This window comes from Endocarpon pusillum (genome assembly GCF_000464535.1).
Source record: "Endocarpon pusillum Z07020 unplaced genomic scaffold scaffold2693, whole genome shotgun sequence".
Classification (NCBI taxonomy): Eukaryota; Fungi; Ascomycota; class Eurotiomycetes; order Verrucariales; family Verrucariaceae; genus Endocarpon; species Endocarpon pusillum.
This window is the reverse complement of record NW_006916224.1, coordinates 58342-86169: the sequence shown is the minus strand read 5'-3', so window position 1 is coordinate 86169 and position 27828 is coordinate 58342. Positions and strand designations below refer to the sequence as shown.

Here is a 27828-nt window from a genome sequence, read left to right as displayed (position 1 = left end):
AAAGGGGGTGATGTTACGAATCCTCCTGCGACCTACGCCAAGGACCATATTCCCTGTGGCACTGACCATGGCTCACAGAGCTCATCTCGGACCCAGCTCCCCGCCGCTATTCTAGCTATCACTGACGACAGGTACCCACAGTTGTCTGTACCTGGCCTCAGCGAGATAAGGGGCACGGACATGTATATAGAGCGTTGTGTTCCCACTTTCGTTTCCCCAACCATAGCTCTCCTGACACAGAGGGCCTCTTACTACTACTATAGTACGGAGTACAGGAGTCTTCTCTTGGCGTGTTTGGACAAGGATTTGCCTCAACTTCAGCAACCAGCTCAGAGAGGGGCCAGCGTTTAGGAACCAAGAGCAGAATGGGATGAAAGAGGGCTTCTCCGTAACTACTCAACAAGCTCGATGGATAGAACGTGCTCTCTGTCTCCTTATTTCTCCCATGCGGCTCTGTATGTGGCTAGCGGGTAAGCACCCCGCGCTACTGATGTTGCCGTCACCTTCAGGGTGGGCTCAGAAATAGCTCCAGAGATGGAGTGTTATCCTACCTATTCTAAGATGGAAGGCGACTTACAAATCAGAGAGGAGATGGCTGACCAATGAGAGATATCAACCTGATACTGAGATACAAAAATTGAAAACCCAGAGCGTTGTTCACCTGAATACGGGATCAAGACGTCGTCTACTACTATAACTTTATGCACCTGAAGACAACGGCAACGCGCACGAATCATATCTCGATATTGTCAGACGAGGTAAAGAGCTGCTTCGAAGGATTCCCAGGCTTGTTCACTTCAATCAGCTTCAAATACCAGGCACGAGTCTCCGTCTTGGACCAAGCTGCCATCCCCTCGCCTCTCATTCTGTGGGTTTTTCGTTTGCTACAGTGAGAATGGCCTTCCTAAACACATCTACGCTCCTCTACTTGGCCTCTGTTTACATAGCATATGGAGTTGGTCTTGTGATCTATAGGTTATACCTCAGCCCTTTGTCCAGGTTCCCAGGTCCCAAGCTGGCCGCTGCCACACTGTGGTATGAGTGCTACTACGATGTTGCCAGACGAGGAAAATATACATTCAAGATCGCAATGATGCATGAAAAATATGGTCAGTTTAGCTGGAAGTCATGCCGATGAGAGTCTCCTATTCACAAGACTTCAGGCCCCATCATCCGTATCAACCCATACGAGCTTCATGTCAACGACCCAGAATTTTATGACGAACTCTATGTGCATGGTTCTGTCAGAAGGACGGAAAAGTTCTTGTGGGACCTCCGCATGTTTGGCCGAGCAACTTCAACATTTGGGACTCCTGAACATGAGCTTCATCGTATCCGGCGTGCCACTTTGTCTCCGTATTTCTCAAAGGCCTCAGTGCAACAGCTGGAGCCTGTAGTACAGCTTATGGTTGACAAGCTCGTGTCAAGGCTAGAGAAATTGCAAGGATCTGCTGCAATCCTGAATCTCCTTGACGTCTTCTCTGCCCTAACAGGCGATGTCATAGGCCAATATGCCTTCGCAAAGCCTCTCGGACTTCTAGATAAACCAGAGTTTGCGCCCCAATGGCAAAGAGCTATCCTGGATCTCGGCGAGAACGGCCATATGCTCAAGCACTTTACCTGGATGGAGCCCCTATTCCGGAGTATGCCGCTTTGGCTTGTCCGCGTGATGAATCCTCAAGTTATGCCATTGATAGAATTACAAATGGGTTTCGAGGAGCAGGTCAATGGGTTCAAAGCAGACTTGGCAAAAGGCCGCAAGTATACAGGACAACGAACCATCTTCTATGATATGATAGCAGATGACCAAGTACGACCTCAGGAGAAAGACTCTGAGCACTTAAGAACCGAGGCGCTGGCAATCATGGGCGCTGGAACTATCACGACCGCGCATCATCTTGCAATCGTGTCATTCCATCTTCTGGAGAATCCGGAAATTCTGGCTAAGTTGCAAGCCGAGTTGAAGACTGTTCTGCCGGGTAAGAATTCAAGGCTCCAGTGGCAACAGCTCGAGCAACTTCCATACTTGAACGCGGTTATTATGGAGGGCCTTAGGATGTCTTACGGAACTGCACATCGGCTACAACGTATTTCACCTGATATCGCTTTACAGTATAAGGAATGGACTATCCCGGTTGGTACACCTGTGGGCATGACTACGCTGCTTTTACACAATAATCCGGATACTTATCCTAACCCGAGGAAATTTGACCCCAATCGTTGGCTTCAACCCTCGGCAAGCAGACTGGGTAAATACATGGTGGCATTCAGCAAAGGCTCAAGGCAATGTCTTGGAATGAAGTACGTCACGTTTCTAGCAAGTTGACAGATAGTTTGATTACTTATGCTGATAAATTGGTTCTACAGTCTTGCTTACTGCGAGATATACCTCACCATCGCCGCAATCTTCGCCCCAGGTAGATTCAAGCTCGAAAACTATGAAACCACAGCCAGAGACACTCAGCCGGCCCACGATTTCTTAATCCTGGCTTTCCTTCGGATTCAAAGGGTATCAGGGTTGCCATCGGCTGAGACCGGCACCTGGGCGATATTTTCTACCTCGCTTGGGAAAGTGCTCTTACTTTCCAGGTGTACTAAGAAAGTGCAGTTCTTCCTGCGGGATCTTTTGTCCTTGTTGGTCATTATCGGACATCGTGCTGCGAGGTTTCTGGATTGGCACATAGAATTTCTGATTTTACCTTACTGACAACAGCCACAGACTTGTTCAAGCAAGGGAAATGTGTGGATGAGCAAGATACCGAGGTTAAGCCACACTGGCTCGAAGAATCATTATCAAAACCAATATATGATATAGCCGGTTCCTGGTAGGACTTAGGCTTGTCTATCCTCGGAAAGCGCATGGTCTAAAACAGGCAAGATTCTTCCACGGTGGCAACAGAGAAGCAGACATTACCTACCAAACTCTCCCTGGCGTTAATTCAGCTGTTGCTGCCACAATGCAAAATGTGTTATCATTGAAGCGCGAGTCAATGATGAAGAATAATATTGCTCCAAACCTCATACGATCAATTTATGGCAAAGACTTCATATCAGATGGTTGGATGGAGGCGAGGAGGCTTGTCCATGACATAGGTGGCACCCATTTTCAGGAAGAGCTGCCATTCAGAGTTGGCTCTTCTTCTCTGACAACGGTTGACACTCTAATTCTAATGAACAGACTCACATGCCCTTTAAAAAGCAAATCATCCGATGGTTTGCTGCTGTGACTAACATTGTGTTCGCCCTTGCTACACATAAGATTTATGAGAGGGAGGGCCCATACCATTGGCCCAGAAAGCTACATTCAACATCATTCTCACAGCCCTTAGTTGAGTGTTGGGCCTCAGCTTCTTCGTCAGTCATTATTTTCTTGTATTTCGACATTCGTGGAGACTGATGATCACTTGATAACCGAACAGGATGCGTTCAGAGACCAAGCAAAAGTCCTGTGATGGAGGATCCTGGCGCACGAGTACAGGTATTATTAGTGGAGGACTCCTTGTCGGCAAGAGTTTGCGTGCCGTTTCAAGGGTTACAACCCCAAGGATCGCCAAAAAAAACAAACATACCCGTGGCTTACGAATAGGATAATAACGGTGTCAACAGGGACATGTTTTGAATGCCTAGAAGTTGGCTTTTCACTCGGATATGATACAAATGGAATCTTGGACGCTTGGAACTACGAATTCAGTGACGATTCATTTACCGGCAACATCTCGATTCCATTACCGAATGGGCCTTAGGTGGTACGACCTATATCTATTTAGATACGGATATCTCACAACGTGCGATTTGCAGAGTTGTTGCCCCCGATGCATTTGGATATGGGCTCACAAGAACGTGGCGCAGGAGAGAGATCCACCTTCTACCGGTGTACTATCACGATGGATTCTGTAACTGATACCACGCACGAAGCGCACATCATCTCGGATGGTATGGCTCGTCTAGCAGCTTCGGCAATTGGACTGGAGGGTCGGTATGCAACTGGCATTGGCAAACAGCCCTGGACCCGGTTCCAACTTTATGCTTTTGGGTAAATCAGACTCAGCTTTTGGCTTTGAAATCTGTAGGCAGGAACATATCAAAAACGCTGACACATATAATTAGGACCGCATGGGAGATCCATTGCCAGACTGCCGAGACCGTTGGTGCAAACATGGGCGAATTTACATTCGGATCTATCGTCACTATGGTCTCAAAGAGTTTTCAAGTCCAGATTGAGGGAACTGTCTCTTACCTCAGCAGCCGCGTCAACGTCTACTGCCAATGTGGTTGGCCTCCTTGCATGCATCGTCGGCGTTCACTTGAATCTCTTCACCTCAGGTATTTATGTAAGCAGACTCGTCGTTATCAAGGACGATCTAATTTCTCTATTGCTCGATTCCTGCGCCCACTGGTAGACGGATTTGGGCCTTCGGGCACGATGCTGAATGATAAAGAGATGAGTCGAGCTATACCGAGGACTGTCGATAGTAGTAGCGTTGTCTAAGGTCCACGAGATGTTGAAGGCTCCAGTGGCTATTACTTGGATATAGGCAGTATCGTACCTCCGAGACTTCAATTGATGGGTAGACGGCGTCCTATCCGGACATATCCATGATAAGGCAAAGGCAGTTTGAAAGTTTAGCCAAAGTCTGGCGGTCCAGCAAAAGAGGGTAGTGTTTGTAAAGCATAGAGTAGCGTAGTAAATGAATCGTGTGTTGGATGCTACTAAAATTGAGGCTGATGGAGTTGTACGGTACCCCTACATAAAAAGTACTTGTATGACACTGGCGGAGACTGGAAGAGGATGTATGATAGAAGATTCTTGATTTATCAATTGTACCCAAGCTAGGTACCGGGTCCCGAATATTACAGTAGGTCTTATAGAGATGCACCATCGTACTCATCTCTGTATTTTATCTAAGTAGATATAGAAATTAAAAATAGGTTGAAATAAATGGAGATGGTTGAATGCCGGAACATAATTTCGTCTTGGCATCAATTTCCGGGACTATTGGACGAGGTGCAAGGTTCATATGTCCAACACCGGTGATATGCGCCTCCTGGCGATAAATCTTCTCTCGCTCCATGGATAGAAAATTCACTCTGTTATGGCTGTCGCGAAACCAGTCAGAGTACTCGGCGCGCTTTCAATTGCCTTGTTCTTCTTCCTCGTCTTCACCTTTGTCCGACAGCCTCCAGCAATTCATACACCTGGACATGAGGATGGACAGATAATTTCGAAGATGGAGAGGGATCCTCTCCTAGACCGTACGTCTATCTACCACTACTTCTGGGGAACTTCCCATCGCTGATCCCTCTTTCCAGCAATTGGCGAACCACCAGAACCACTATGGAGGGCCGATAAGTACGCGGCTGACAATCCAGACTCACCTCGCATCAATGCCACTCTCCTTGTCCTCGTCCGCAACGAAGAACTGAAAGACCTTCTGCCAACCATGCAACAACTAGAAGAGCACTGGAACCACAAGTTTAATTATCCATGGACCTTCTTCAACGAGGTCCCTTTTACCGATGAATTCAAGCGTCGGACACAGGCCCTCACCAAAGCCAAATGTAATTATGAGCTCATACCTAAAGAACACTGGGCAACACCCGACTGGATCTCACACGAATTATACGAAGAAAGCACCAAAATCTTAAAAGAGAACAACGTCCAGTACTCGACCAAGGAATCCTACCACCAAATGTGTCGCTGGAACAGCGGCATGTTCTACCATCACCCAGCACTCAAAGACACCCGGTACTACTGGCGCGTGGAACCGAAAGTCAAGTTCTTCTGCGACATCGACTATGACGTCTTCCGCTACATGCAAGATCACAATAAAACCTACGGCTTTAACATCAACCTCTATGATGCCCCAGAATCGATTCCTACGCTCTGGCCGGAGACGATCAAATTCCTAGCTGCCCATCCGGAGTACCTGCACGAGAATAACGCTATGAAGTGGCTGGTCGACAGCGAAGCAAGGCCTGAGCACAACGAGAAGGCGCATGGATACAGCACGTGCCATTTCTGGAGTAATTTCGAGATTGCTGATATGGAGTTCTGGCGGAGCAAGGCATACGAGGACTACTTCAATCACCTAGACCGAGCTGGGGGTTTCTTCTACGAGAGATGGGGCGATGCGCCTGTTCATTCTATTGCCTTGGGCTTATTTGAGGATGCTTCAAAGATCCATTGGTAAGCCCCGGCTGCCTTTTCTCAATATGAAGCTTTTGGTTTCCTCGAACGAGATAGCTGACGGAGATGGTGATGACAGGTTCAAGGATATCGGCTATAACCATATCCCGTTCTACAATTGTCCCAACAGCCCGAAGTGTCGTGGCTGTAAGCCCGGTCAATTTTATGCTGGAGAATCGTGGTTGCAGAGGGAGGATTGTAGGCCGAATTGGTTTAAATATGTTGGGACGGGTTGAGCTGGCAAATTCTGATAAGATGGAGAGTATTCCTTGTGCTGGGTCACGAGAAGCAAAATCGCTGTATAGATTTTGGTGCTGAAGTCAAAGAGCGCCTGGATGGTCTTGGGCAGGTTGGGTGCTAAGTATTTATTTATGCATGCTACCGTGCACAAGACTGATAATTATTCTTGACCAGATTTCACGTGAAGTATTCTCATGCCTGTTCTTGCTGCTGTCTGAACAAAAAAAACACAAGATCTGATGCAGAGTAGGAGCAGGGAATGCATGTGTATAAATAGCCAACCGCTCAAACGTGGGGACATCAAGACAGAAGCTGTTCGGGGTGTCGAAAAGAAGAAACGAACGTCCAAGGTGGTGCACGGTATGATAAGACATCTGCAGCCGCAGTCCATTGTTCACAAGAAGTGATTTAATTGCCGTTGTCAAAGAGACAGGAAAGGTCCGTCTGAAGCAGTGTTTGATCAATTTGCAGTAACGTATGGCCCAAGTAGATGTTCAGCTGTACAAGATGCATCTACTTCAGCCGCTTCGCAGCACCACAGATAACGCAGGGGAAGAATAATCTACACTGAGCGGTGTGGCGATTCTCTTGGCTTCTTGCATTCCGCTCTTGCTCCGGCTCCCACTCCCATAGGGATGCGCAATGGGGTTATCATTCTCTTCAAAACAGATTGTCTGTCGCTTTCTGGTTGCCCACAATTGGTGTTTCTCCTCCATCGTTACGGGTTGAAGTATGGGCTGTCTGATCCTTCTGGGTATAGATCCTCCTTTAGATTGACTCCTAGCTCTTCTCGTAGGCCCTTCAGCTCGTCGAGGTATTCTTGGTATTGGTGCTTATTTTCGACTTTGTGTTTGATTCCTGTTCTCGATAGAATCAGCTACAGCCAAAAATTTCCTTTCCGGCTATAAGAAGGGATGCCATCTCCTTTTCGAGCCAAAGAGTCCGCCTTGTAGCTAAGCCAAAGACTAGGAGAACTCGCACCTTCAAATATTCTAACGGCGGTGGGGAAGTCATTAACTCGTCTTGCGGCTTTAAGCGCAGCAACTATGACTGTGGGTGATGGGACGAGATCGTAAGCGAATGCGTTGTTTAGATTTCTCTATGGAGCAGTGTGTGAGTCGTGTATGCCTCAGGCACCCACATTCTTCGAGCAGATGCATACCTGAAGCTCGAAGACGTCTTGTACACCGTCGAACTCCTTCTCATATCTGTTGTTGAGCATTCGTCAGCCTCAGTTCCCTCCTTTAGCCGCGTGATTCAGTTCCGTTCGATCTTGCCGACGATGCCCTCCATTGGTATCATTTCATCACTTCGGAGGAGGGAGACAATGTCTGAGCAACGCTAGAGCTTCGCATACCTAGCAGTGAACTCTTCAAATGTTTCTTCCTCGTGTCCGCTGCTTCTCCTAGCACTTGTGCTGCCAAATCCAGCTTTGGCAGATCCTAACGAAGTCGCAAGTGCAGCAACAGGAGCTCTTCTCGCTGGTCGAAGAGCGGGTCTGAAGAAAGGAGTTGAAGGAGTGCGTGCAGCAAAACGCAGTACCGAAGTTGACGCCATATTATGTCGTCGCTGTCGGGGTTGGGTCCAAGTTGCGCTGATGTCGCTTGCAGGATGTACCTATCAATTGTGGTGGAGGTCACTTTTACGGCAGCTACAGCTTTAGCTCGGGTGGCACTCCAGGGGCAGGAGCATAAATTGGGGCACGTTCAGCGGACCTTCGGACTTTCGAATGGCTAAGAGAGCTGCGAGCTCAATCCGGATTAGTTAGTTATGCATATCCATTGACGAGCTGCATCGCGCAAAACTTACACATCAAATCCAACCCTGTGATTGGAAAACCTGTGCTCAATTTAGGGTCTTTCTACGGCTTACCAGAAGACCACATCTTCATTCTATACGCACAGTTATGAGGCATTACTTTTGCTAGCTGATTCATTTCAATTTTGAAGATGTCTTTCATACTATCGGCACCTTCGGAAATTCGGCCTAAAACAGCGGTCCAATGACGAAAAGTCACATGCTGCCAAGCTGTGGAACTGGTTTCTGCCCCTTTTGTGCCTCAACACCACTCAGCCAGCTTGCGCAATTATCCCAATTGCGACCATTGTCTTCCTGACCGTTTCCTTTCTCTTTCTAGACCACCTTCTTGTTCCCTTCGTAGTCCTTCCTTTTCCCAATTATACGGTTATCGCCCGGCGCCGTTCGTATCAATATCCACACTCCTTCGTCGAAATCTGCTCGCCCATCGCGGTCAACCATGTCGCTCAACAAAATCCCTATCCCTACTCTTGACCGGCCATTCGGGATTGAACTATGGCCCATCTTCGCGAAGGTCTATTCGGCTATCATGGGCTATTCTCCAACAGACTTCAGGTTTGTCCCAGGAGTCACACCCATGTCGACACTGAAAGAGACGGCTGTCACACTCGGGGCATACTATGTTATTGTTCTTGGTGGCCGCGAGGTGATGAGAACCCGAAAACCATTCGTCATCAATGGCCTGTTCATGTTACACAACTTTTACCTGACCGCCATCAGCGCCACGCTGCTAGCACTCTTTATTGAGCAGCTGCTGCCAACAGTCGCCCGGAAGGGTGTGTTCTTCGCCATTTGCGACCATGAGGGAGGGTGGACGAAGGAGCTGGTTGCACTGTACTACGTATGGGCATTGAACATGCTACTGGTTGAGCGGGCTCTGACGTTCAGCAGCTGAACTATCTCACCAAATACCTTGAACTGCTGGATACTGTTTTCCTCGTCCTAAAGAAGAAGCCATTGAGTAGGTAATTCATATACCTACATCACATTTTGCTGATAGCTGCAGCTTTCTTGCACACATACCATCATGGAGCAACCGCTGCATTGTGCTACTCCCAGCTCATAGGGCTAACATCGGTTTCTTGGGTCCCGATCTCCCTTAACCTGGTGGTCCATGTTGTCATGTATTGGTACTACTTCCAGTCTGCTCGTGGAATCCGCATCTGGTGGAAGAAGTACATTACAATGCTTCAGATTCTCCAATTTGTCATCGACCTTGGATTTGTCTACTTCGCATCATATACGTACTTCACATCCACTTACTTTGATTGGATGCCGAATATGGGAAAATGTGCTGGTGAAGAATTCGCTGCATTTGCTGGCATGGGAATCTTGAGCTCCTACTTGCTCCTGTTTATCTCCTTCTACCTCGCAACGTACAAGAGATCAGGCAGAGCTCGTCGCAATACCGGCAAACAGGCTGCCATCGAGATGAAGAACTTTGAGATTCCCGATGGTCTCCAGCTTTCCTCAATGGGCGATGGCAGCATTACCGCAAATGGAGACGCCAAGACAAGTGGCCGTGCAGCGAATGGTCCGACAACACGCTCAAGAAAGGCTTGAGCCTTCAGAATCTTGTGACGGAATCTCAGTGTCCGAGAACTGAGAACCGTGGAGACCAAAAGTCACGCATGTATCTCGCGCAGGTAAGCGAACGTGCAGATCACGGCCGTGACATGGCATAGGAAATAGGGGAAATAAAAAATATACTAATTTGATTGCATGGGTTGGAGTGAAAGTTGTGTACCACTGCTACATTACTTGAATGTACATTGAAGAAGTCAGTACCTTCTAAACGAGGCTACTAAAGAAGATCACTAGGCGTGCTAAAACATTTGACTCTTTTGGGACACTGAACAGCCATGGCACTTTTGAGTCAGGGGGACTTTCGAGCCGAGACCGTTCCTATGCATAAGGTCCCCCCCAGTTCGCAAGCCACACCCTGTAAGGCAACCACTAATGTTCAAACATCATAATCGAAATCTTGACACACGGGAGACTCTTATGCAATCTTTTCCAGAATGTAATTGCCATTCAACGTTGCGCATAAATATCAGATTCGCACCTCGATTCGACACGGCAAGTATTTGTTCCATTCTCTTTCATTGTCTCTTCTTTTATCCGTCTTCTTTCCCATCGTGTATTGAGAGAGCTGCTTAGTCTCCTTAGCCGTCGACAATGGAGGCGACCTTCATGGACTTATGTGTCACTCAGTTTGCAGCGGCGTCCAACAAGGCTGATACATTTCATTCGGCTGCTGAATGGGAAACCTGGCGTCCCCTCATCACGCAGCTATATTTCACAGAAGACAAGACTCTTAAAATGGTCCAAAAGATCCTTGCTGATGATTACGGTTTTCATGCCACGTGAGCCTTCTTTCGGTATTTGAGAGTCCTTGATTGACATGTTTTGTCCAGCGAAAGGATGTTTAAGCGACGAATCCACAAATGGAAGTTGGACAAGAACAACAAGGAGCATGAGATGAAGGCCGTCGTCCATACTCTCGAGCAACGCAGACAGTATGGCCGAAGCCCTCTTCTCGCTGTGCGGGTAGGCCGCCGAAATATAACTCTCTCAGAGGTAGCGAGGCATTTCAGGCGCAAAGGCGTCAAAGCCCGCACAGCAAATCCCTGAGAGCCATTTACCAACAATCACCAGAATTCGGATCCCAGTGTACTCTCTTGTCAGTCTAGCACCTATCATGATTCGCCTCCTCTGGTAGGAACATCTCGCCTTACCACTACATGCTCGGGGTTCAAAGTCACCCCAACGGCCTCTTCCCAAAGTCAACAACCTTCTTATTATCCCAGCAATTTTCAGACTTTCTTCTATCCAACTGACTGGATTGATGATCCATTGTCGTCAAAAAGTGAAGAAGTCACCGCCAACACAGTCATTGATGGCACGCGACATTTCTATTTTACGTGGGCTGATAACATTCGCTCATTCAGAAACGTTAACTGCCTTTGCAAAGCGTCCTTTGTCTCGGACATGTCGCGACACATCAAGTTTGTACTGACCAATCTACAATGGCGAAAGTATGGAGAAGCATTCAAGTTCCTTAATACCATCCTCGAGGGTTTGCGGCGGTGGGCGAAGATGCTGAATCCAATAGTACTCCTTCTTATGCTCTGTTTCGTTATGGAGCTAGACAATGGCGATATGCAGCCTGTGGCACAACAAGTCTTGTCGTACCTTGCGAGTCTCTCGAACATTGCGCAAGGACCAGGACATCCGATCCGGACGGTGTCACGCTCTCTCCTTCACATGGCAGGCCCTGAGAGGTCACGGCTTGTTCGTGCCACGCTTTGCAATATTTACGGTTCGATAGGACAAGACGGCAACGCTGATTCCATTCTTATTGCATGGGCGCAATCAATCGGAACACACATCACGCATCATCTTGCCAACGGCAGGAGCATCAGAATCTCAAGCGTAGTTACCAGACACCACAGAAGTCATGATGCAGATGACTTCAGCTGCTGCATTCACGGCGCGCTTGGACCCAAATTGACCGGTGCTGGAAGAGGAACAAGATTTTGTGACCAGGCATCAGTGAGATCCAGCCGTTAATTTTGATGGTCATTGTCGTCTGAGGTTCGACTGTTTGCCGCAAATGCCACAACAATAATAGGGCGAGGAGTTCGATTGAACCGAACCTGCAGATTGACCGAAAAATCGGGCCATCTAGAGCCTCGGCAGTGCTGCACTCATATTGGAGACGTCAGCTAGCTGATCTCAAGAAACCGCAAGGTCTAAAAGAAAGAACGAAGGGGCGACTACTGAAGATGTGAACTTAACAGTTAGACGATCTCGCACCCACAAAGTGCGGCCGTCCTGGATGACACTTCACAATATGAGTCACAAGACTGGCCACATCTTGGGAGCGCTATCTCTACAGAAGACACTCTCAACAACTGGCAGTTTGGGTGGGGCCATCCACAGAAGTCGAGTCGCCAGGGCCGGTGTTCCGTTCCACCACATGCGCGCATTCAGGAACGAAGGCATGCGTATTCCAGGTAGGGCGAATGCTCTGGAATCCAGTCTGCCACGACCTCCATTGGCCATCGCATTCGACACCGCTCAATGCGCGCCATGCGATTGGCAACAGATCGAAATCCTCACTTATTCACAGGCTATTTCTAGACTCTTGGCAGACAGGGCGACAGTTCTCCAAACTTTGGCATGACCTGCAAAACGCAATACGCTGGGTAAACCCGTGATCATGTAGAGGTAGCAAAACTGTCCATGACAGGAAGCGACCTTGCAGCAAAGCTGGCTACGGGCTTTGATGCCCTGTCATGCCATACCAGGTCTCTCAACACGAATGTTAGAAGAGGAAGTCTTTGCAAACATCCGCACCAAGACTATCACAGTTGTTTTCGCTCAAACATTATCCTCTACTTAAAGGTATTGAGACCTCGGCCGTACAATGTACCTAGTCCCCGAACACGGCAAATGGACTTGGCGGGGAGAGCTGAATCATGCTAGCAGTACGGAGTACTTTGTAAACGTTAACGAATTATCGTTGACTTAGTCACTTCATATATGTTTTTTCGAACTGCCTATTAAGGAAGCTAAGCTTACCCAGAGCATCGGGTGCTGAAGTCAACTTTTCCACCGGAGTTTGGCCGGAAGAGAGAACCCTTGCACCCTCTTCGTGCTTAGGATACGCTTTGAGCCTGAGGTAGCTGTCGACGCTTTGACCGTGAAGCTTGACGTAACCTTCTCAGAATCGGAGCTGAGATGGCAGCCTCCCCAGCAATCACTCTTGTGGTCTCGGCCCGATGCTCACCGCATCCTACTTCGTGTTCGGACAGGGTAGTAACGTTACTACAGAGTATGACTGTGCGAAATGATTACCACCAATGGGACTGTCCGGAGGCTCTCTACTGCAAGCCCCCTGTTCAGCATTATGTAGAGGTGTTGCCCGGTGATGAGGAATACAAGTATAAGTATAAGCATCTTATGCCTCCTCTGCTCATTCGCTTTATATCTTTTATATCAGGACGTCATCTTCTCAATTTTGGCTAAAATGCATCGGCTTCGCGCGTTGTCACTGCTGGCGTTTACAGGGGCCTTGTCACTGGCGGTGGAGGGTGCAGTCACCAATACATGTACAGCAGCCGCCATCCCATATCCCGAACTATTTGGCGCTGATATCATTTCCCTCTCTGCGTCTACTGTCACGAACCTCTCGGCCTCTCTCATCCAGGCGGATTCGCACTTCCCACTCAATATTACCGGACTCAACTTTTGTAATGTTACTGTGCAATACACGCATCCTGGGCAGAACGATAGCATCAACGTTCAGCTCTGGCTTCCGCTTGAAGGCTGGAACGGACGTTTCATGGGCACGGGCGGCGGTGCATATGCCACTGAAACTGGATTCCAATCCTTACCCTATGCAGTGTCAATGGGATATTCGGCTGTTGCCACTGACGGTGGTCATGCATCTGGGGTGTATTATGATCCTTCTTCATGGGCTCTCGTAAGTCCAGGCAATGTCAACTGGGCTCTCTTGCAGGACTTTGCCGCAATCGCACTGGATGACGCGGCTACCATTGGGAAAGCCGTCACAACCGCCTACTACGGTTCACCGCCAGAGTATTCCTATTGGAATGGTTGCTCCACAGGAGGCCGTCAAGGCCTCATGATGGCGCAAAGATACCCCTCACAGTATGATGGGATTCTCGCCGCAGCACCAGCAATCCAGTGGACAAGTGGCATTGTTGCCGAATATTGGCCTCAACTGGTGATGAATCAAATAGGTGCGCACTGAGTTCGCATTTCATCCTCAGCTAACATGGTCAGGTGTTTATCCGCCACAATGCGAATTCGAAGCAATTAGGGAAGCTGCGACGGCGGCGTGTGATGAGCTAGATGGAGTCGCTGACGGCATCATTGCGGCTCCGGGTCTGTGTGCCTTCGATCCACGCGCTGTGGTAGGCCAGGCTTTCACCTGCCCCGGTAGCGGTACCAACGAGACGATTTCTTCTGAAGCCGCCACAATTGCGCTTGCAGCATGGAGTGGACCGAGAACCACTGACGGCAGATTCTTGTGGCATGGCCTGAACAGGGACGCGTCGTTTGCAGGCTTGGCCAATACCAGTTGTAGCTCGCCTGGAAATTGCACTGGACAGCCATTTCCCCTCAGCAGCTCTTGGATCACATATTTCGTTCAGAAGGATCCCACTTTCGACGTTATGCAGATGTCATATAGGCAATATGACAGCATATTCCGCCAATCTAACAACCAATACGCATCCATTATCGGAACGAGCGATCCTGATCTGACGGACTTCAGAGAAGCCGGTGGGAAGATGATCAACTGGCATGGCCTGGCGGATGAGATAATTTTACCAAATGGCACGTATGATTATTATCAGCGAGTTCTGGATCTTGACCCCAACGCGGCAGATTACTATCGCTTCTTTCCCGCTCCTGGGGTGGCTCACTGTGCTGGTGGAGCTGGCTACTTCCCGGACAATGTACTCCAATCCTTGGTCGATTGGGTAGAGAACGACATTGTGCCTGAGACGTTAAGTGGGACGACCTTGCCAGATACCAATGGTACAGTACGACGGGCACCGTTATGTCCGTATCCACTCGTTGCGGCATACAACGGTGGCGATATCAACGTGGCTTCTTCTTTTGAATGTCAGACATCTTTTTGAGTAACGAAAAGCACGGAATGATTGCATATGATGATTGCATATGATGCTCACACTAGAGTTAGATAGTCTTGTGGATTTTTCAGCTTGGGAAAGTACATATTTATTAAAGATATGATCCTAGAAGTCTAGTATGTGTATCAATAATCAAGTAGTTCTTCCCCTTTCGGCCGGATGTTCGTAGAACATGAGATCTTCACAGAAGTGAAGCATAAGATTGGAGCTCTTGCTATGACTCGGACGGTACGTGCTGTTGAGTCGAAGCGAAACGAATTACCAACCAAAGTTTTGAAAGGGAGAAATATGCGCTGTCAGGAGCGATCAGCGTGAGAGCGGAGATGCCAATTTCCACCAGGCTCCTCAGGCTAGCAGCATGATATCCTCAAGAGGAAGAGGCTGCATCCGCTATAATGGCTCGCATTTCGCGCAATCTATCCAGAACCCTTGGAAAATAGCCCAGACCTTTTTTCCCGAGAAGATCATGAGCTTCGTATAGCAGATCAACCAAAGTCTGATTGATCGACTGTGGATCATGATCCCACTCGAACCGTAAATTAGCCACACGCAGCATCATGTCGTCGAGCTTGTTATAGCTTTCCAGATAACAGTCATAAATGGACGTACTCATCTCGTCATCATTTCGTTGAACCTCGCCGGAAAGTTGCGTGATTATTGCGAAAGCTCAAGAGAGTCCCGCATCCTTCGAAAGCTTCAAGAGCTCTTCAACCTCGGGCAAGAAGCTCGCCGCGCCGTTAGCGAAGTCTTCGCAGTCGACGATGCGGTGCCAATCATCGCCATCTCTTTCGTACCATTCCTCATGTTTCGCTGTCGCTACGACGGATACTACTTAAGTATCTTCAGTTTGTGCTTAGCTGTTTCTTGGGTTTCATTTCAAGCAGTGAGTGGTACGTCGGCAATATGTTAAAGCGCCTTGAACGCATCTACAAAATATTGCGCTGGGATATCGTGTCAATCATATGCTCGCTGGCAGTTATGAAATGAAATGGGACGATAAAGCTTACATTCAGGATTTTTCAACATAATTTTCAGCGTCACCCTGACCAGCGACAAGCGATCTTCGAGTGCTTTCAAATGCTCGGCCTGACTCATCCCGATCTTTTACATATCATGTTGTTTGTGATATATTTTTCACCATCACATCTCGGTTTTTTTGCTGGCGCACATAAACAACCTTTATCGTCAAGACTTCGCGCGACACCTGTGGTCTTCATACCCGCTCCTTCCATGTCATCTATAGTCACCAGATGGGTTCAGACATGACCGAACACTACCAGAAGGGTGTCTGGTGTAAAGAGAGGCGGTCTCAAGTCAAGACGTCATCTACACGAACAGTCTCAATGAATTTGAACCATGGCACTCTAAGAGCTCCACAGAAGATCCTCCCAGAAGATCTCTATGTACTGCTTGAGTCTCATTGGATCCGAGATATCTCATATCTCGAAGGACATGTCTCCATTTCTTAACATCAGTACCAACATCATCAAATGCAGCTTCCTACCCTTTCCTTAGTTTCATAATCCAGCCGCCGACTTCGAGGGGTAGGATGCATGCATCATCGCTAACTCGTACTGGGCAGGATCAGAATTCAGGGCAGAGACTTTCGACAGCTCCCTGACGACGCAAGCTTCCACAATATGGTGAGCTCTAGCTGAAACATTTTAGTGACAGGATCGTGTACCAGTTCGTGATTCAAACAAGGCTGAACCACAACATCAAGCATTAACTCCCAGAATATCTTGTGTAGAGGACGCGAACCCATACCGCTGAAAGCGAAGAACGATACGATATCAAGTCTTCTTGACAAGGGTGACCCCACTCTTCTCCGAGTAAACGGCGAGCAGTAATACGGGGGAAGCTTTTCATGACCATGGCAGCCAGATGCTTTCCTCACCGAAATCAACGGCCAAAAGCTCCACTTCTATACAAACCAGAATTACCGACTCGCTCAACCATCAGAGCAACCCCAATATAAGAAAGGGCTGCTCCAACCACCTACCACGGGTGCGAACAGAGGTCCAAGTGCTCTCGTCTACTATACCGTGACGACAGACCACTTCCCCCATAACGTCCCGACCGATCGCAACTCCATGCCCAGGCATTGAAAATAAAGGCACTCCTCATCCCCGCCAGTCACTTCATCATCCATCACCACAACAACGCGAAGAAGTCCCAGAAACTCCCTCACACTAAGTATCAAGCAACAAGCCGGAGAGCAAGGCGGAATCTCCAAGTTGGGAGTGGCAGAAAATCCTCCAGTAAAGCGACAGCGTATCTTCTGTATGGTAACAGTAGTATGCTATGACAGATTTCCACGACCATGGCTTATAATCTTCCAACGGAGCATGGAGTTGTTCATTTTTGCTCGGTACGATGACAAGTGTTGGACACGGGTAGAGTGCAGAGATGCAGAGATGGGAGGGAATGAATGGCTTTTGTGTGTGAGAGAGAAGAAGAAGATGCTGCTTCGAGGGAATGGAGGACACTCGGCCACGTTGCAGCCTGGGAAGGGCGCGTGGGGAAGAGAGTCAGGCCCAGTCTCTTGTATGGTTACGTGGTGGGTTCCCCCTTGGCTGGGATAGTCTGCTTGTCTGATTCCTCCACCAGTTTTAGCGAGTTGACAGATTGGATGAGGAGGCCGCTGCTGGGTTAGCTCGAGGGGACGGGTTTCTTAGACCTACAGTTTAGAAGTCAATAGTTCTGGATATGTATACAGGACCAAAGACGCACAAGTCCAAGATTTGTAGCCAATATCCAACAAGACCAAAGACTGATGAGATCCGAGAATCTGTCAGATCATCGATACGTAGATTCCTATCCCCAAGCATATTCTATCCCATCGCGCCGTGATATCAAGAAGCCATCTCGTCTAGCACTCCTCCGCCTCCCCCTCCCCAGGAAAGCCGTTCCTCAAATTCTCATACTTACTCTCGGGATAGTGCAAACAATTCCTCTCCTCCTCCAACACCTGCGTGCCACCCAGCGCGTCGACAAACGTCGCCACCAAACTCGCCTCGCCAGCCTTATCGCCACTGCTCTCCCACCACATGCCGCCGCCCAACCCCCTCTCGCGCACAAACGCTGCCTTCTCCCGCACCATGCCCGGGGTATCGTAACTCACCATCATCTTGGTCGTGGGACAGTAACTCCAGCTCGCGCCGCACGCCTCCTTGCCGTCGCAGTCATGATACTCCACCGCGCCCGGGCGAGGGAGGGCCTTGTAATCCCAGACGCCCTGCTCCCAGCTGCCCTCGCCGACCCCGGCATATCGATGGCCGGGTCCCTTGGTATCGGCGAAGGCGCGGCCGTAGAGCGGCATGCCCAGGACGATCTTGCTCGGATGCACGGCGCCGGGGGGTTTGGTGTAGAAATCCACCGCCGCCGCCGTGTTGAAGGGCGTGGCGGCTGGGGAACAGGTTGCTCTGGTGCGCGGCGTGCTTGTCCCAGGAGCCGGAGTAGTCGTAGGCCATCAGATTCCAAAAGTCGAGGTAGGCATCCATCTCGCGCACTTTGAGCTTCTGGAAATGCTGCGCCCCGGCCGGACAGGCGATGCTGAGGAGGAAACGGCAGTGAGCGGGACCGCGTTTGGCGGCGGCTTCGTCGAGCGCCCTCCTCGTCTCCCGGAGCAGGAGGACGTAGTTCTCCGCCTCGCTGGAGTCCTGCGGGTATTCCCAGTCGACGTCGAGCCCGTCAAACCCCAGATCTTCCACCAGCTGGACCGCGGATCGGGCGAATTCCCTCCTCCCTTCCTCCCGGCCCGCCACGGCCAGGGCAGCAAAGTTGGAAGAGTACGTCCATCCGCCGATGCTCAGTAGTGTTTTGAGCCTCCGATTCCGCTTCTTGAGCAGGAAGAGCTGCTTGATGCATCCATAGACATTGGTGCCCACGTCGTTCCACGAGTCGGTGGGATAGTGCTTGTCCGTGTCGGACCAGGCGTCGGTCAGGTAAACGGTCCCGGTTTCGGGGCGGATGTTGGCGAAAGCGTAGAGGACGTGGGTTACTTTGTCCACAGGCAGGTCTTGCGGGTTGTGGGAGCGGGCATAGATGGCCCAGTTGACATAGTAAAGGACTGTGCGGAGGGAATTGCCGCCGCCCATGATGTTGGGGGTGGGGTGTGGGTTGTGGAGGGGAGTGGTGTTCTTGGGGGTTGCGAAATTGAGGTACGAGGTGAGCTCGGTGAAGTTGAGGGCGAAGATCAAAATGCAGGCGGGAGAGGAAGAAGAGGAATGCCTTATATGACGCCAGAATCTGGTGACTGGTTTAGAGAGACATGCAGAAAACTAGAAGAATGGCAGTAGGAAAGGGAAAGGTGAGCAAAAGAACAACAGCGCTTCGTAGGAGGCTCAGATGCTGCGGGGAAAGGGGATTGGTTTGCTACAGGGTGCAGCGGCGCAGCAGAATACAAAATACGTGTCAGTCACAATTTGTCCCAGGCCTGCGAAACCGTGAAAGGCAAGGAGATCGCTTTGCTTGCAGGGGCCAGGGGGCCAGGGGGCCAGGGGGCCAGAGGGCCAAAGGGTGTACCAAGGAGGAATAGTATTATACCTCTTACATCTTACACTGGAAGAAGTCATACTGTGTGACCTGCGCGAAAGGACCAATGCGGGAGACCAAGTGGGGCGTTGGGAGAAGAAACGAAGGATTGGTATGAATGCTGCATGTCTGGTGCTTGTGAAATAGCCGATGTGTTTGACGAGCTACTGTGTATTGGCTAGCGATTGTCTACTTCGACTCGTCAAAGACGTAGGTCAGGTGGCATTTGCCGCAGTACTGCCGATTGTGCATGGCTGCCATGAAGACACCAGCACCACACTCGGGCGTTGGACACTCCCTCCTCAGGCGCTCAATCTTCCCGTCGCCATCCACCTTGTAGTACTTGAGCACAGCCAATTTGGTCTTCTTGCGCTTGTGCTTGATCTTCTTGGGTGTGGTGTAGACCTTCTTCTTGCGCTTTTTCGCACCCCCACGGAGTCGGAGGACGAGATGGAGGGTGGATTCCTTCTGGATATTGTAGTCGGAGAGAGTCCGGCCGTCTTCGAGTTGCTTGCCGGCGAAGATCAGTCGCTGTTGATCGGGTGGGATGCCCTCCTTGTCTGAACACGCATGTCAGAACCGTGAAGAATAGAATTACCGTTAAGGTACGCGTTGAGGCCGAGCTGAAGGGCATACATACCTTGAATCTTGCTCTTGACATTGTCGATAGTATCTGACGATTCCACCTCAAGGGTGATCGTCTTGCCCGTGAGGGTCTTGACGAAGATCTGCATTTTGAAGATCTAGAAGACGAGAGAGGACGGTCAGTTCCTCACTCCTTAGTCCAGGGCCGAAGAGCTCCTGAAAGTCATCGCCAAAGGGTAAGAGATGGCAAGGCTTGAAGGATGCTGGTGGATCTTACCTAGACAAGAATGTCTTCCTCAACCTTCGACGCAGATGTGGTGACTGGAATTCAAAGTCGGATGTGGAATTTGGAGTTTTCGAATTCAGAGAATGTGGGACTGGGCACGTGATATGTCACTGATAGCAGAGTTGGCGCTAGACACGGAAGCTAAAAAGCTTGCTGCATCAGTTTCCCCATCAACCTTGTTTACTGGGCGGTAACTGCTGCGCCGGGGTTCACCAGGGATACGTAGTACCTGAAAAAGGCCGGCGGTCTATTCGGAAGACTTCTCCCACTCCCTCACCACTAAACTTACGCCTTTCAGAAGTCTACAACTCTACAACTCTACAACTCGAGTCAAGAAAACCGTATTCACACTTTCACTAGAGCCAATTGATCGAGAAGCCTCGCGGGCCAAGTCACTGGGTCAATCTTCATCCACCTTGCCCGTGAGGGCCATTCTCATCTAAATCGCTTCGAGGTCTGGGAACACCACCCGCGACTGGTAGCAAAACAGCAGTAACCCGCTGCCCGGTCAGCAGCCTTGCGCTGCGTGAGGTCAGTACCTATCGAGTTCCAATCATCAATCATTCAGAAGATGTTCCAAATACGGTCTGGAGATGAGACCTATCGCTTTCCGGTGCACTTCGGATGCGGGCAGGAAAGGGATAGAGATTGAAAGGCGATATAGCTGACCCTTAGCCAGTCTCGAACCAAGAAGGATCCATCGCCCTATACCCTTCAGGAAAGAACCATTCGAACTCATCTTCCCGCAACAAGATGATGTCCAATCCTCCATCAGTGCTTCAACAACGACAAAAGCTACATCGACGACTGAACTCAACACCAGTAGCTTTCGAAGCATTGAAGGTGCCAACCATGCCACCCACCACTCAGCGCCACAGTTCGCATAGACGAGGTCAATCACTTGATCACCGGAGTCCAACGCGAGGCGCAGATCGACAAACAGGAAGCACGGTAAGTATTACTAACCCAGGATCAACAACCATCGGACAACAAATTCTGCGAGAAGCGCAGCAGCAAAACATAGCCAGACCGGGCCAGCGAAACCAGTCGCAAACGTCGTCGCAGTGCGATGTATTTTCAGACCACAATATCGACCACAACGATTTATACAGTTCAACCACAATGAATGCAATTCTGCAAGAACAATCCAATCTGCAAGTGGCAAGTCCACTGCAGCAGTTCTTCTCACAGGACTTGTACATGTCATCACCAGCTGGTTTTGAAGGCATGGACTCCAATGTGGACCAAGATAGCCAGCATTACTTCCAATCCACCCACAGCGTGAGACAGAGCTTTGAGGATGAAATGATGAATGAAAGAAGAATGTCGCAACCTGACCTACAAATGTATGGACAGCAGCGACCAACTACACCCGCACAACAGATGAACACTGGTAAGTCCATATAGCAACAATAGAAGGAAAGAGGCTGACATGGCAAAGCACATCTCCCTCTCACCCCTGCAACAACTCCATTCAAGCAGAATAGTCGCCAGTATCACTTTTCAAGGACGGCTCAATCTTCACCAGTGAGGCTACAGGGAGACAAGACCATCAAAGCACCACATCCAATCTTGATGCAGCGGGGAAGGTCTCTTGAGGGTATCTTCGAGGCACATGATGAGGAGAACGATATTCCATCCCCTCCAGGAACAGCACCAATGATATCTTCGAGTACATTCGAGATGGCGGAGATGCCGATGCCTCACTCGATGAGCTCACGAGGCATCCCGACAACTTTTTCACATAGCGATGGAGGTCATGCTTCTCTCCAAGTCTCCCCCGAGTTGGCAATGACAGCAAGAGATCTTTCCTTCCCAGCAAGTTCTGAAGGCGCCCGTACTCCGCTGTTCACCGAGACAGGAGGGAGCAGGCCTTTGCTCGCCGCCAACATCCCGATGCTTCCGTCATCTCAGCCAGGAACAGGCTGCCCATCTCCTACAAAGACGGAGCTCTCCCCACGACGGATGTCAATATCCGATCTAAACCTTGAGCCCGGTGTTAGTGCCTCAATCGAAGAGACGAATGTCACCTTAGATGATATTGCCCAATTTATCGAAGGCCCGGATCCTCTTGACAACAAATGGATTTGCAAGTATGAAGATTGCAACAAGAAATTCGGAAGAAAAGAGAACATCAAATCCCATGTCCAGACTCACCTTGGCGATCGACAATTCAGATGTGACCACTGCAACAAGTGCTTCGTACGAGGTCACGATCTGAAACGGCATGCCAAGATCCACACCGGCTCCAAGCCGTATCCTTGCCTATGCGGAAATGCATTCGCGCGTCACGACGCGCTGACACGACATCGCCAACGTGGAAACTGCATCGGAGCATTCGAGGGCGTCGTCAAGAAGGTCGTCAAGAAAGGTCGGCCACGCAAACACCGTCCGGAAATGGACGATCGACTGGACAAAGCGAACAGGACAAGAAAAAGAGTGGAGGAGAAAGGCCACCACTATGCCTCTTCCTGCACCGACTCATCTATCTCCAGCTTCGGCTCTCCACCCGCAGAAACGCTCGAATCACTGAGTATCCGCGGCGCCTCGCCTTTTGACGACATGTCCATGTTCGGCGTGGTCTCATCTTCTCAACACATGTCCGAAGTTACCGCCAGCTTCCCTCCCGACCTCTTCACCTTCACTCCCCCAGCCAGCCCCGGCTACTCAACCGGCAACAAACCCTCTCCATACCATCGAGCACTAACTCCTACCGATATGGCGGAAGTTCCCGAGATCCCGACCATTCAGACGGAGCTCCTCGGCGCTATTAACCAAGAATCTCATCAGCAGCGGCATCACAGCCCACCGAGCCTGTGCTATTCTTCCAGCTCGCCGGTGCCGGACGTGATTTCATTTGATTTCTCGTCGGCGGAAGAGCCACTGATGAGCAATGGTGGCAATAATCAGCGACTGAGCTTGAAGGGGGAGAGCAGCAATGCGGATTTTGATAGCTTTTTTGATTATGGAAATATGGGCATGGATGGGGGCCAGGATAGTTTCTTCAATTTGTAAGAGAAAATGTTGGGAAGGAAACAAAAGCTGTTTTGGAGATTTGAATGTAAGAAAGCCTTGGGAAATTTTTGGAGCGCAGTTCCTGGAGAACTTCGATCTTGTTCTTACGACCTTGATGAGAAAAAACTGGGTCCGGGCGTCGGTCTAATGGGGGGTTCGAGGATGCAAACGTACCTGTTAGACTACGTCCTTGGAAATATGGTATTGAGCCTTGAGAAAACTGAAGGATAGAAAGCAGCTCTTCAAAAAAGCTCGCGCGTTGTGGTTAGCTACTAGTTGTTGGGGTCAGCTGTTCAAAAGGGATAGAGAAATTGAATAGACACTGTTCACTCTGTAACGGATTCCTGTCGCCCGTCAAGTGCAGTCTCCTGGAAGAGATTGTGTAGCGATGTCAAGACAGCGGAAAGTCTTCTCTCGAATACAGTCAGTCGTCCACCCACACGAAATCGCAACGCATCTACGTTAGGTTAGTTATGCACCGTTCAGCAACTCACCTCTCTCTCTCTTTCTCTCTGTGTATGTGTGTTTCGGTCTGGGAAATTGATTCGTGCGTCGAGAGCTTCTCTTCTGCAACCTAACGAGGAGTGAGTGACCTACTTCGTTCGATACTGGGATTCTAGCAATGGCGAACCTCTTTAAAGCACGGTTGGAGGGTGTGTAAGCAAACCAGTTAAGTGGGTTAGGGTGGAGCCTGGGCGCTTGGTTGTCGATTGGAAGTTATTTAGTTGGACACCTACGTAGTAGGTAACTAGTTAGGGGAAGAGAAATCGGTTCGGTGAGAACAAGGCAGATATTCGATGATCTTCTGACCTAGTCAGGACAGTATCCTTTGTCGGAACCATTTTGAATCATACTTTTGAATTCTTGTGCAAGCAAGAAGGCTGCTGGATTTCACGGTTTTGCATGATTAGGGAAGGCCCTGAGGCCCATTGACAGGAACTTCAATTGGTATTGCTCTTGGCATATGATTTGGGTACTTGCTGCAGACTGCAATCCTGGACAGCATGCTCACCCAATTGCGTAGCCTTCACAGGTCATTGTCCATTATTTACAGAGTACAGCTAGCATCAAGGAGTTCTCCGAGTAGGATACAGTAATTACCGATGATGCTCCATGATTCTTCGAACTCAACATGCTTGAAGTCCGCTGTTGAGCACAGATAGCGAAACATCTCCATCACACCTGCTTCTCTCGCAAGTCTGAAAGTGTCTATCGAATACTGGGTAGACAATTCCTGCACAGGAGTTGGACTTGGACTTGAAACGAGGCAGAAAAAAGGGGGGCCGATTTCTTAACACGATGATATGCATATGTACGTAGTAAATAATCCTTGACACATAGAACCTTGTATAGTAACACCAGTGCAATAATGCTCAGTGGCGTGGCTACAGAGTCATCGAACCTTTCCCTAACAAGGGAATTCGCACACAGTATATTCATAATGTCTTATTATTTTTGGTGCCACGAGTCAACCGCCTTGCTGCTATCTGCTCTGCACAACCATGCATCACTCACGGTCTTCAAGTTGAAAAAAATTGCACAGCGCCCACGAACGCCACGCCAATGCAACCCATTTTTATGCAGCGTTGTACAAGAAGTATGTGCGCAACACAGATCACCACATAGAATGGGGATGGTCAGTAATCGAAAAAGGTTGTTCAGAAGATGCCCGGAGCTCGAGTCACGTAACAATCGTCATGATGACTGCGGCCTTGTACAGCCGAGGAATTGACACCCTAAACCCACCCCCTGAGTGTACGTCTTTTTGAAAATTGCTTTGCCTGGCCATTATGTCATTGTACCACATGCATTGCCAGACCCCAGCTGTAACGCAAGGCTGAACGCTCCACACTAGGTGCTCCTCATTGCTATGATCTCTGCATAGCAGCTTGCAAGCCACCTCCATTTTGCATCGCCATCCCATAAGGATTGGCGTGATGGTTAGTGAAGGCGCCAGGAACATCGTTGCCGAGTCCATTCATGATCATACCAGGCAGACCTTGAGCTTGTCCCATAGGACAATCTTTGTGGGCCAGGAGCAGTCCTTTAAGACTAACGATTTCTTCCCTCAATTGAGTTACCTGACTCGAAAGAGCATCATTTTCGGTCGAAAACAATTCAACCTTGGCTTGCAAATTTGCAAGCCATTGCTTCTTCCTTTGACGACACTTGAGCGCAGCAACTCTGCATGAAACATTAGCAAGTTCCAGGAGCAACCATGTCAAACCATGGCATACCTGTTCCGCTCCAAGAAATTCTTTCGCTTCTCCTCATCAGTCATCTTTTTCCCGTTAGCGTCATGGGTTGGCTCTTCTTCATTACTGTCGTCCTCATCCTCATCAGGAGGCTCTAGACTTAGACTTGGGTCTACGTTTATAGAGCTGGAGTTGCCCTTAGATCTTTTGTTCGAGGATTTCTGTGACATGTCATCGGCCTTTCTCCGAGTACCTGCTGCTGCCGCTTGTGCCTTTGCTGTCTTCTTCCCTCTGCCACCCCGTGTGGTCGGCTTCGACACTTCTTCGTGACTATCGGACTGCTGTCCACTCATATCAGGTCCAGAAAGGCTACCCATGGAGGCTGTGTTCCGCCGATGACTATCTTGGGCATTCACATTCTGGTTACTTTGCATAGGCTGCTGTTGCTGCTGCATTTGCTGGTTGGCCATAGCGTATTGATTATTTGTTTGGCCACCCTTCGCAAGCATAAACAGGCCATTTGCGGCTTCAGCATCGTGAGAAGCAAACTGTTCTTGCTGTGATTTGTCCATCTTTGTGTTCTGTTGATTTTGCTCTTGGGAGTTTGAGGTCTGACCAAATTGATTGTTCTTACTCCTTGCAGCAGCATTGATAGCTGTTCGATGGAAATCTACTGTGCCTGGTGTGGCACCACCGTTCTGTAATGCTTGAAAGAGAGCTTGTGAGTTGGGACTGGGCGCAGGGAACATAGACCCGCCGCCTCCCGGCGTCAGGCCTGTGCGCAAACTCGATTCGTTAGGGGTGGGAAATCCTCGCCCAATACTATCAAAATAGTCCCCTGAACCTGCTGGGCCTGCCAGCATAGCAGGGCTCAATGGCCCGGACCGAAGTGAATGGGATCCCCAGTTATAGCCGCCAGTTGAGCTCGTCCCCGGTATGGCAGGTGACGTTAGTGCAGCAACAGATGGCAACAGAATCTTGCCTGGTGTTTCTGTTGACGGTGCCCCGAAGGATTGTTCAAATGGATTGGGTTCCAGCGAGAATTGAGAACCTCCGTTGTGGAGGCCGGAGAAATAGTCGGTGCTCTCACTGTTGTTTGCCTGTGCAGGTCGAGGTGGCGGCGCAAGCGGCTCGGAGGCTTGAACGGCAGTCTTCGACTCTTCTGCTTGAGATGCTGGCTGTGATGCTGTTTGAGTCGTTGCTAGATAAGATTCAGCACTGAGACCTGAACCGCCAACAAGAAACTCACCTGGCAACGATGACTTCGTTTGAAGTGGTGAGTTCTTGCGTGAGTTTTCTGAAAAGGTCCTGTTAGCCGAAAATGCTGCAAAGAGGCAACGACGAGCATGATATTGGCGAATGAATACGACGGGTAGGGTGATAGCCGAGGACAGTAGACACAATTCAGTGATAGCATCGCAAAGTAATGCCCAGGACCATGGCACAAGTATGCTTACCTTCTGATTTCAGCGCAGCCTTCTTATTATCCATAGGCGACGCAGTGCGTGAGCTAGGTCGTCCGATACGTGGGGAGTTACGTCGAGCGACAGCTGTGGCCATGTCGAGGTGAATAAGATGACAATGACGCAACGTGGGAACGTTAGCGGGAAGGTCAGGTGTCGTAATAGCCTGGCCTTGGCTCTTATTCCGGATTGAGAAGGCAGGAACCTGTAGGAAAGAGAAGCTTGGCAACCTTCAGGCGGTGGATGAAAAGTGATGGCTGGGGGCTGGGAAAGTGACGACACAGATGATGTCGTGAAAAAATTGGGGGGTCGAAGGTGGACGAAGTACAAAAAGATGCGGGAGGCGCTTTCGAAATAAGTTGCTTGGTCAGAAATTCCGCTTTTCCGACCGTGCTTTGCGCTTCAACCAATATTCGCCAAGATCAAGTCGGCGTTCTCTAGCTATGGATCTGAATCTATTGAATACGCGGACAAAGTCAGCAATCACTTCTGTCTGGTGCGTTTTTGGCTTTTTCCTTTTCCACCTTTCCCGAGGTGCTGCAAAAAGAATTTGAGGGGGTACTGGTGAGTGGCAAATCCGCTTTTGCCGACAAGGAGAGCCCCATACATACCGCTCCGAGTTCACCGCCTGGAACAAATCGATTCAGCGCTCATTCAAGCAACGTTATCGATGGAATCTTAATTCCTTATGCTGCCGCCGGCGACCTTCCAGAGATTGAACAAACGCGTTATGTTGCACGCGGCGGTGACGTAGTCGCTTCAGGAGCGAGCCGTCCAGCGTGCCAGGCGTACCACGGTGACGGGATCACCGTCT

The 27828-nt window shown here is 49.6% G+C and overlaps 10 protein-coding genes across 10 annotated transcripts; 6 read left to right on the top strand and 4 right to left on the bottom strand.

Moving 5' to 3' along the window:
- Window positions 1–895: 895 nt before the first annotated feature.
- Window positions 896–2829, top strand: EPUS_07929 (uncharacterized protein; the record flags this gene model as incomplete). Its single annotated transcript, XM_007803716.1, has 4 exons — window positions 896–1109; window positions 1164–2301; window positions 2368–2654; window positions 2720–2829. The coding sequence occupies 4 exons, from the start codon at window positions 896–898 to the stop codon at window positions 2827–2829; spliced, it is 1749 nt and encodes a 582-aa protein (XP_007801907.1).
- Window positions 2830–5093: 2264 nt separating this feature from the next.
- Window positions 5094–6191, top strand: EPUS_07928 (uncharacterized protein; the record flags this gene model as incomplete). Its single annotated transcript, XM_007803715.1, has 2 exons — window positions 5094–5253; window positions 5311–6191. 2 exons carry the CDS (start codon window positions 5094–5096, stop codon window positions 6189–6191), a joined length of 1041 nt encoding a protein of 346 aa, XP_007801906.1.
- Window positions 6192–7145: 954 nt separating this feature from the next.
- On the bottom strand, window positions 7146–7984 carry EPUS_07927 (uncharacterized protein; the record flags this gene model as incomplete). Its single annotated transcript, XM_007803714.1, has 4 exons — window positions 7146–7285; window positions 7409–7526; window positions 7590–7635; window positions 7785–7984. 4 exons carry the CDS (start codon window positions 7982–7984, stop codon window positions 7146–7148), a joined length of 504 nt encoding a protein of 167 aa, XP_007801905.1.
- Window positions 7985–8684: 700 nt separating this feature from the next.
- EPUS_07926 (elongation of fatty acids protein 1) lies at window positions 8685–9808 on the top strand (the record flags this gene model as incomplete). Its single annotated transcript, XM_007803713.1, has 3 exons — window positions 8685–9086; window positions 9137–9206; window positions 9246–9808. The coding sequence occupies 3 exons, from the start codon at window positions 8685–8687 to the stop codon at window positions 9806–9808; spliced, it is 1035 nt and encodes a 344-aa protein (XP_007801904.1).
- Window positions 9809–10423: 615 nt separating this feature from the next.
- EPUS_07925 (uncharacterized protein) lies at window positions 10424–11818 on the top strand (the record flags this gene model as incomplete). Its single annotated transcript, XM_007803712.1, has 3 exons — window positions 10424–10611; window positions 10663–10795; window positions 10904–11818. The coding sequence occupies 3 exons, from the start codon at window positions 10424–10426 to the stop codon at window positions 11816–11818; spliced, it is 1236 nt and encodes a 411-aa protein (XP_007801903.1).
- Window positions 11819–13280: 1462 nt separating this feature from the next.
- Window positions 13281–14922, top strand: EPUS_07924 (uncharacterized protein; the record flags this gene model as incomplete). The annotated part of the gene is made up of 2 exons (XM_007803711.1): window positions 13281–14016; window positions 14060–14922. 2 exons carry the CDS (start codon window positions 13281–13283, stop codon window positions 14920–14922), a joined length of 1599 nt encoding a protein of 532 aa, XP_007801902.1.
- Window positions 14923–17806: 2884 nt separating this feature from the next.
- EPUS_07923 (uncharacterized protein) lies at window positions 17807–19034 on the bottom strand (the record flags this gene model as incomplete). The annotated part of the gene is made up of 2 exons (XM_007803710.1): window positions 17807–18342; window positions 18482–19034. The coding sequence occupies 2 exons, from the start codon at window positions 19032–19034 to the stop codon at window positions 17807–17809; spliced, it is 1089 nt and encodes a 362-aa protein (XP_007801901.1).
- A 625-nt stretch (window positions 19035–19659) lies between these two features.
- On the bottom strand, window positions 19660–20204 carry EPUS_07922 (Ubiquitin-40S ribosomal protein S27a; the record flags this gene model as incomplete). Its single annotated transcript, XM_007803709.1, has 2 exons — window positions 19660–20030; window positions 20111–20204. The coding sequence occupies 2 exons, from the start codon at window positions 20202–20204 to the stop codon at window positions 19660–19662; spliced, it is 465 nt and encodes a 154-aa protein (XP_007801900.1).
- Window positions 20205–21463: 1259 nt separating this feature from the next.
- EPUS_07921 (uncharacterized protein) lies at window positions 21464–23356 on the top strand (the record flags this gene model as incomplete). Its single annotated transcript, XM_007803708.1, has 2 exons — window positions 21464–21734; window positions 21783–23356. The coding sequence occupies 2 exons, from the start codon at window positions 21464–21466 to the stop codon at window positions 23354–23356; spliced, it is 1845 nt and encodes a 614-aa protein (XP_007801899.1).
- Window positions 23357–25224: 1868 nt separating this feature from the next.
- On the bottom strand, window positions 25225–27111 carry EPUS_07920 (uncharacterized protein; the record flags this gene model as incomplete). The annotated part of the gene is made up of 4 exons (XM_007803707.1): window positions 25225–25540; window positions 25594–26752; window positions 26801–26848; window positions 27009–27111. 4 exons carry the CDS (start codon window positions 27109–27111, stop codon window positions 25225–25227), a joined length of 1626 nt encoding a protein of 541 aa, XP_007801898.1.
- Window positions 27112–27828: the final 717 nt, after the last annotated feature.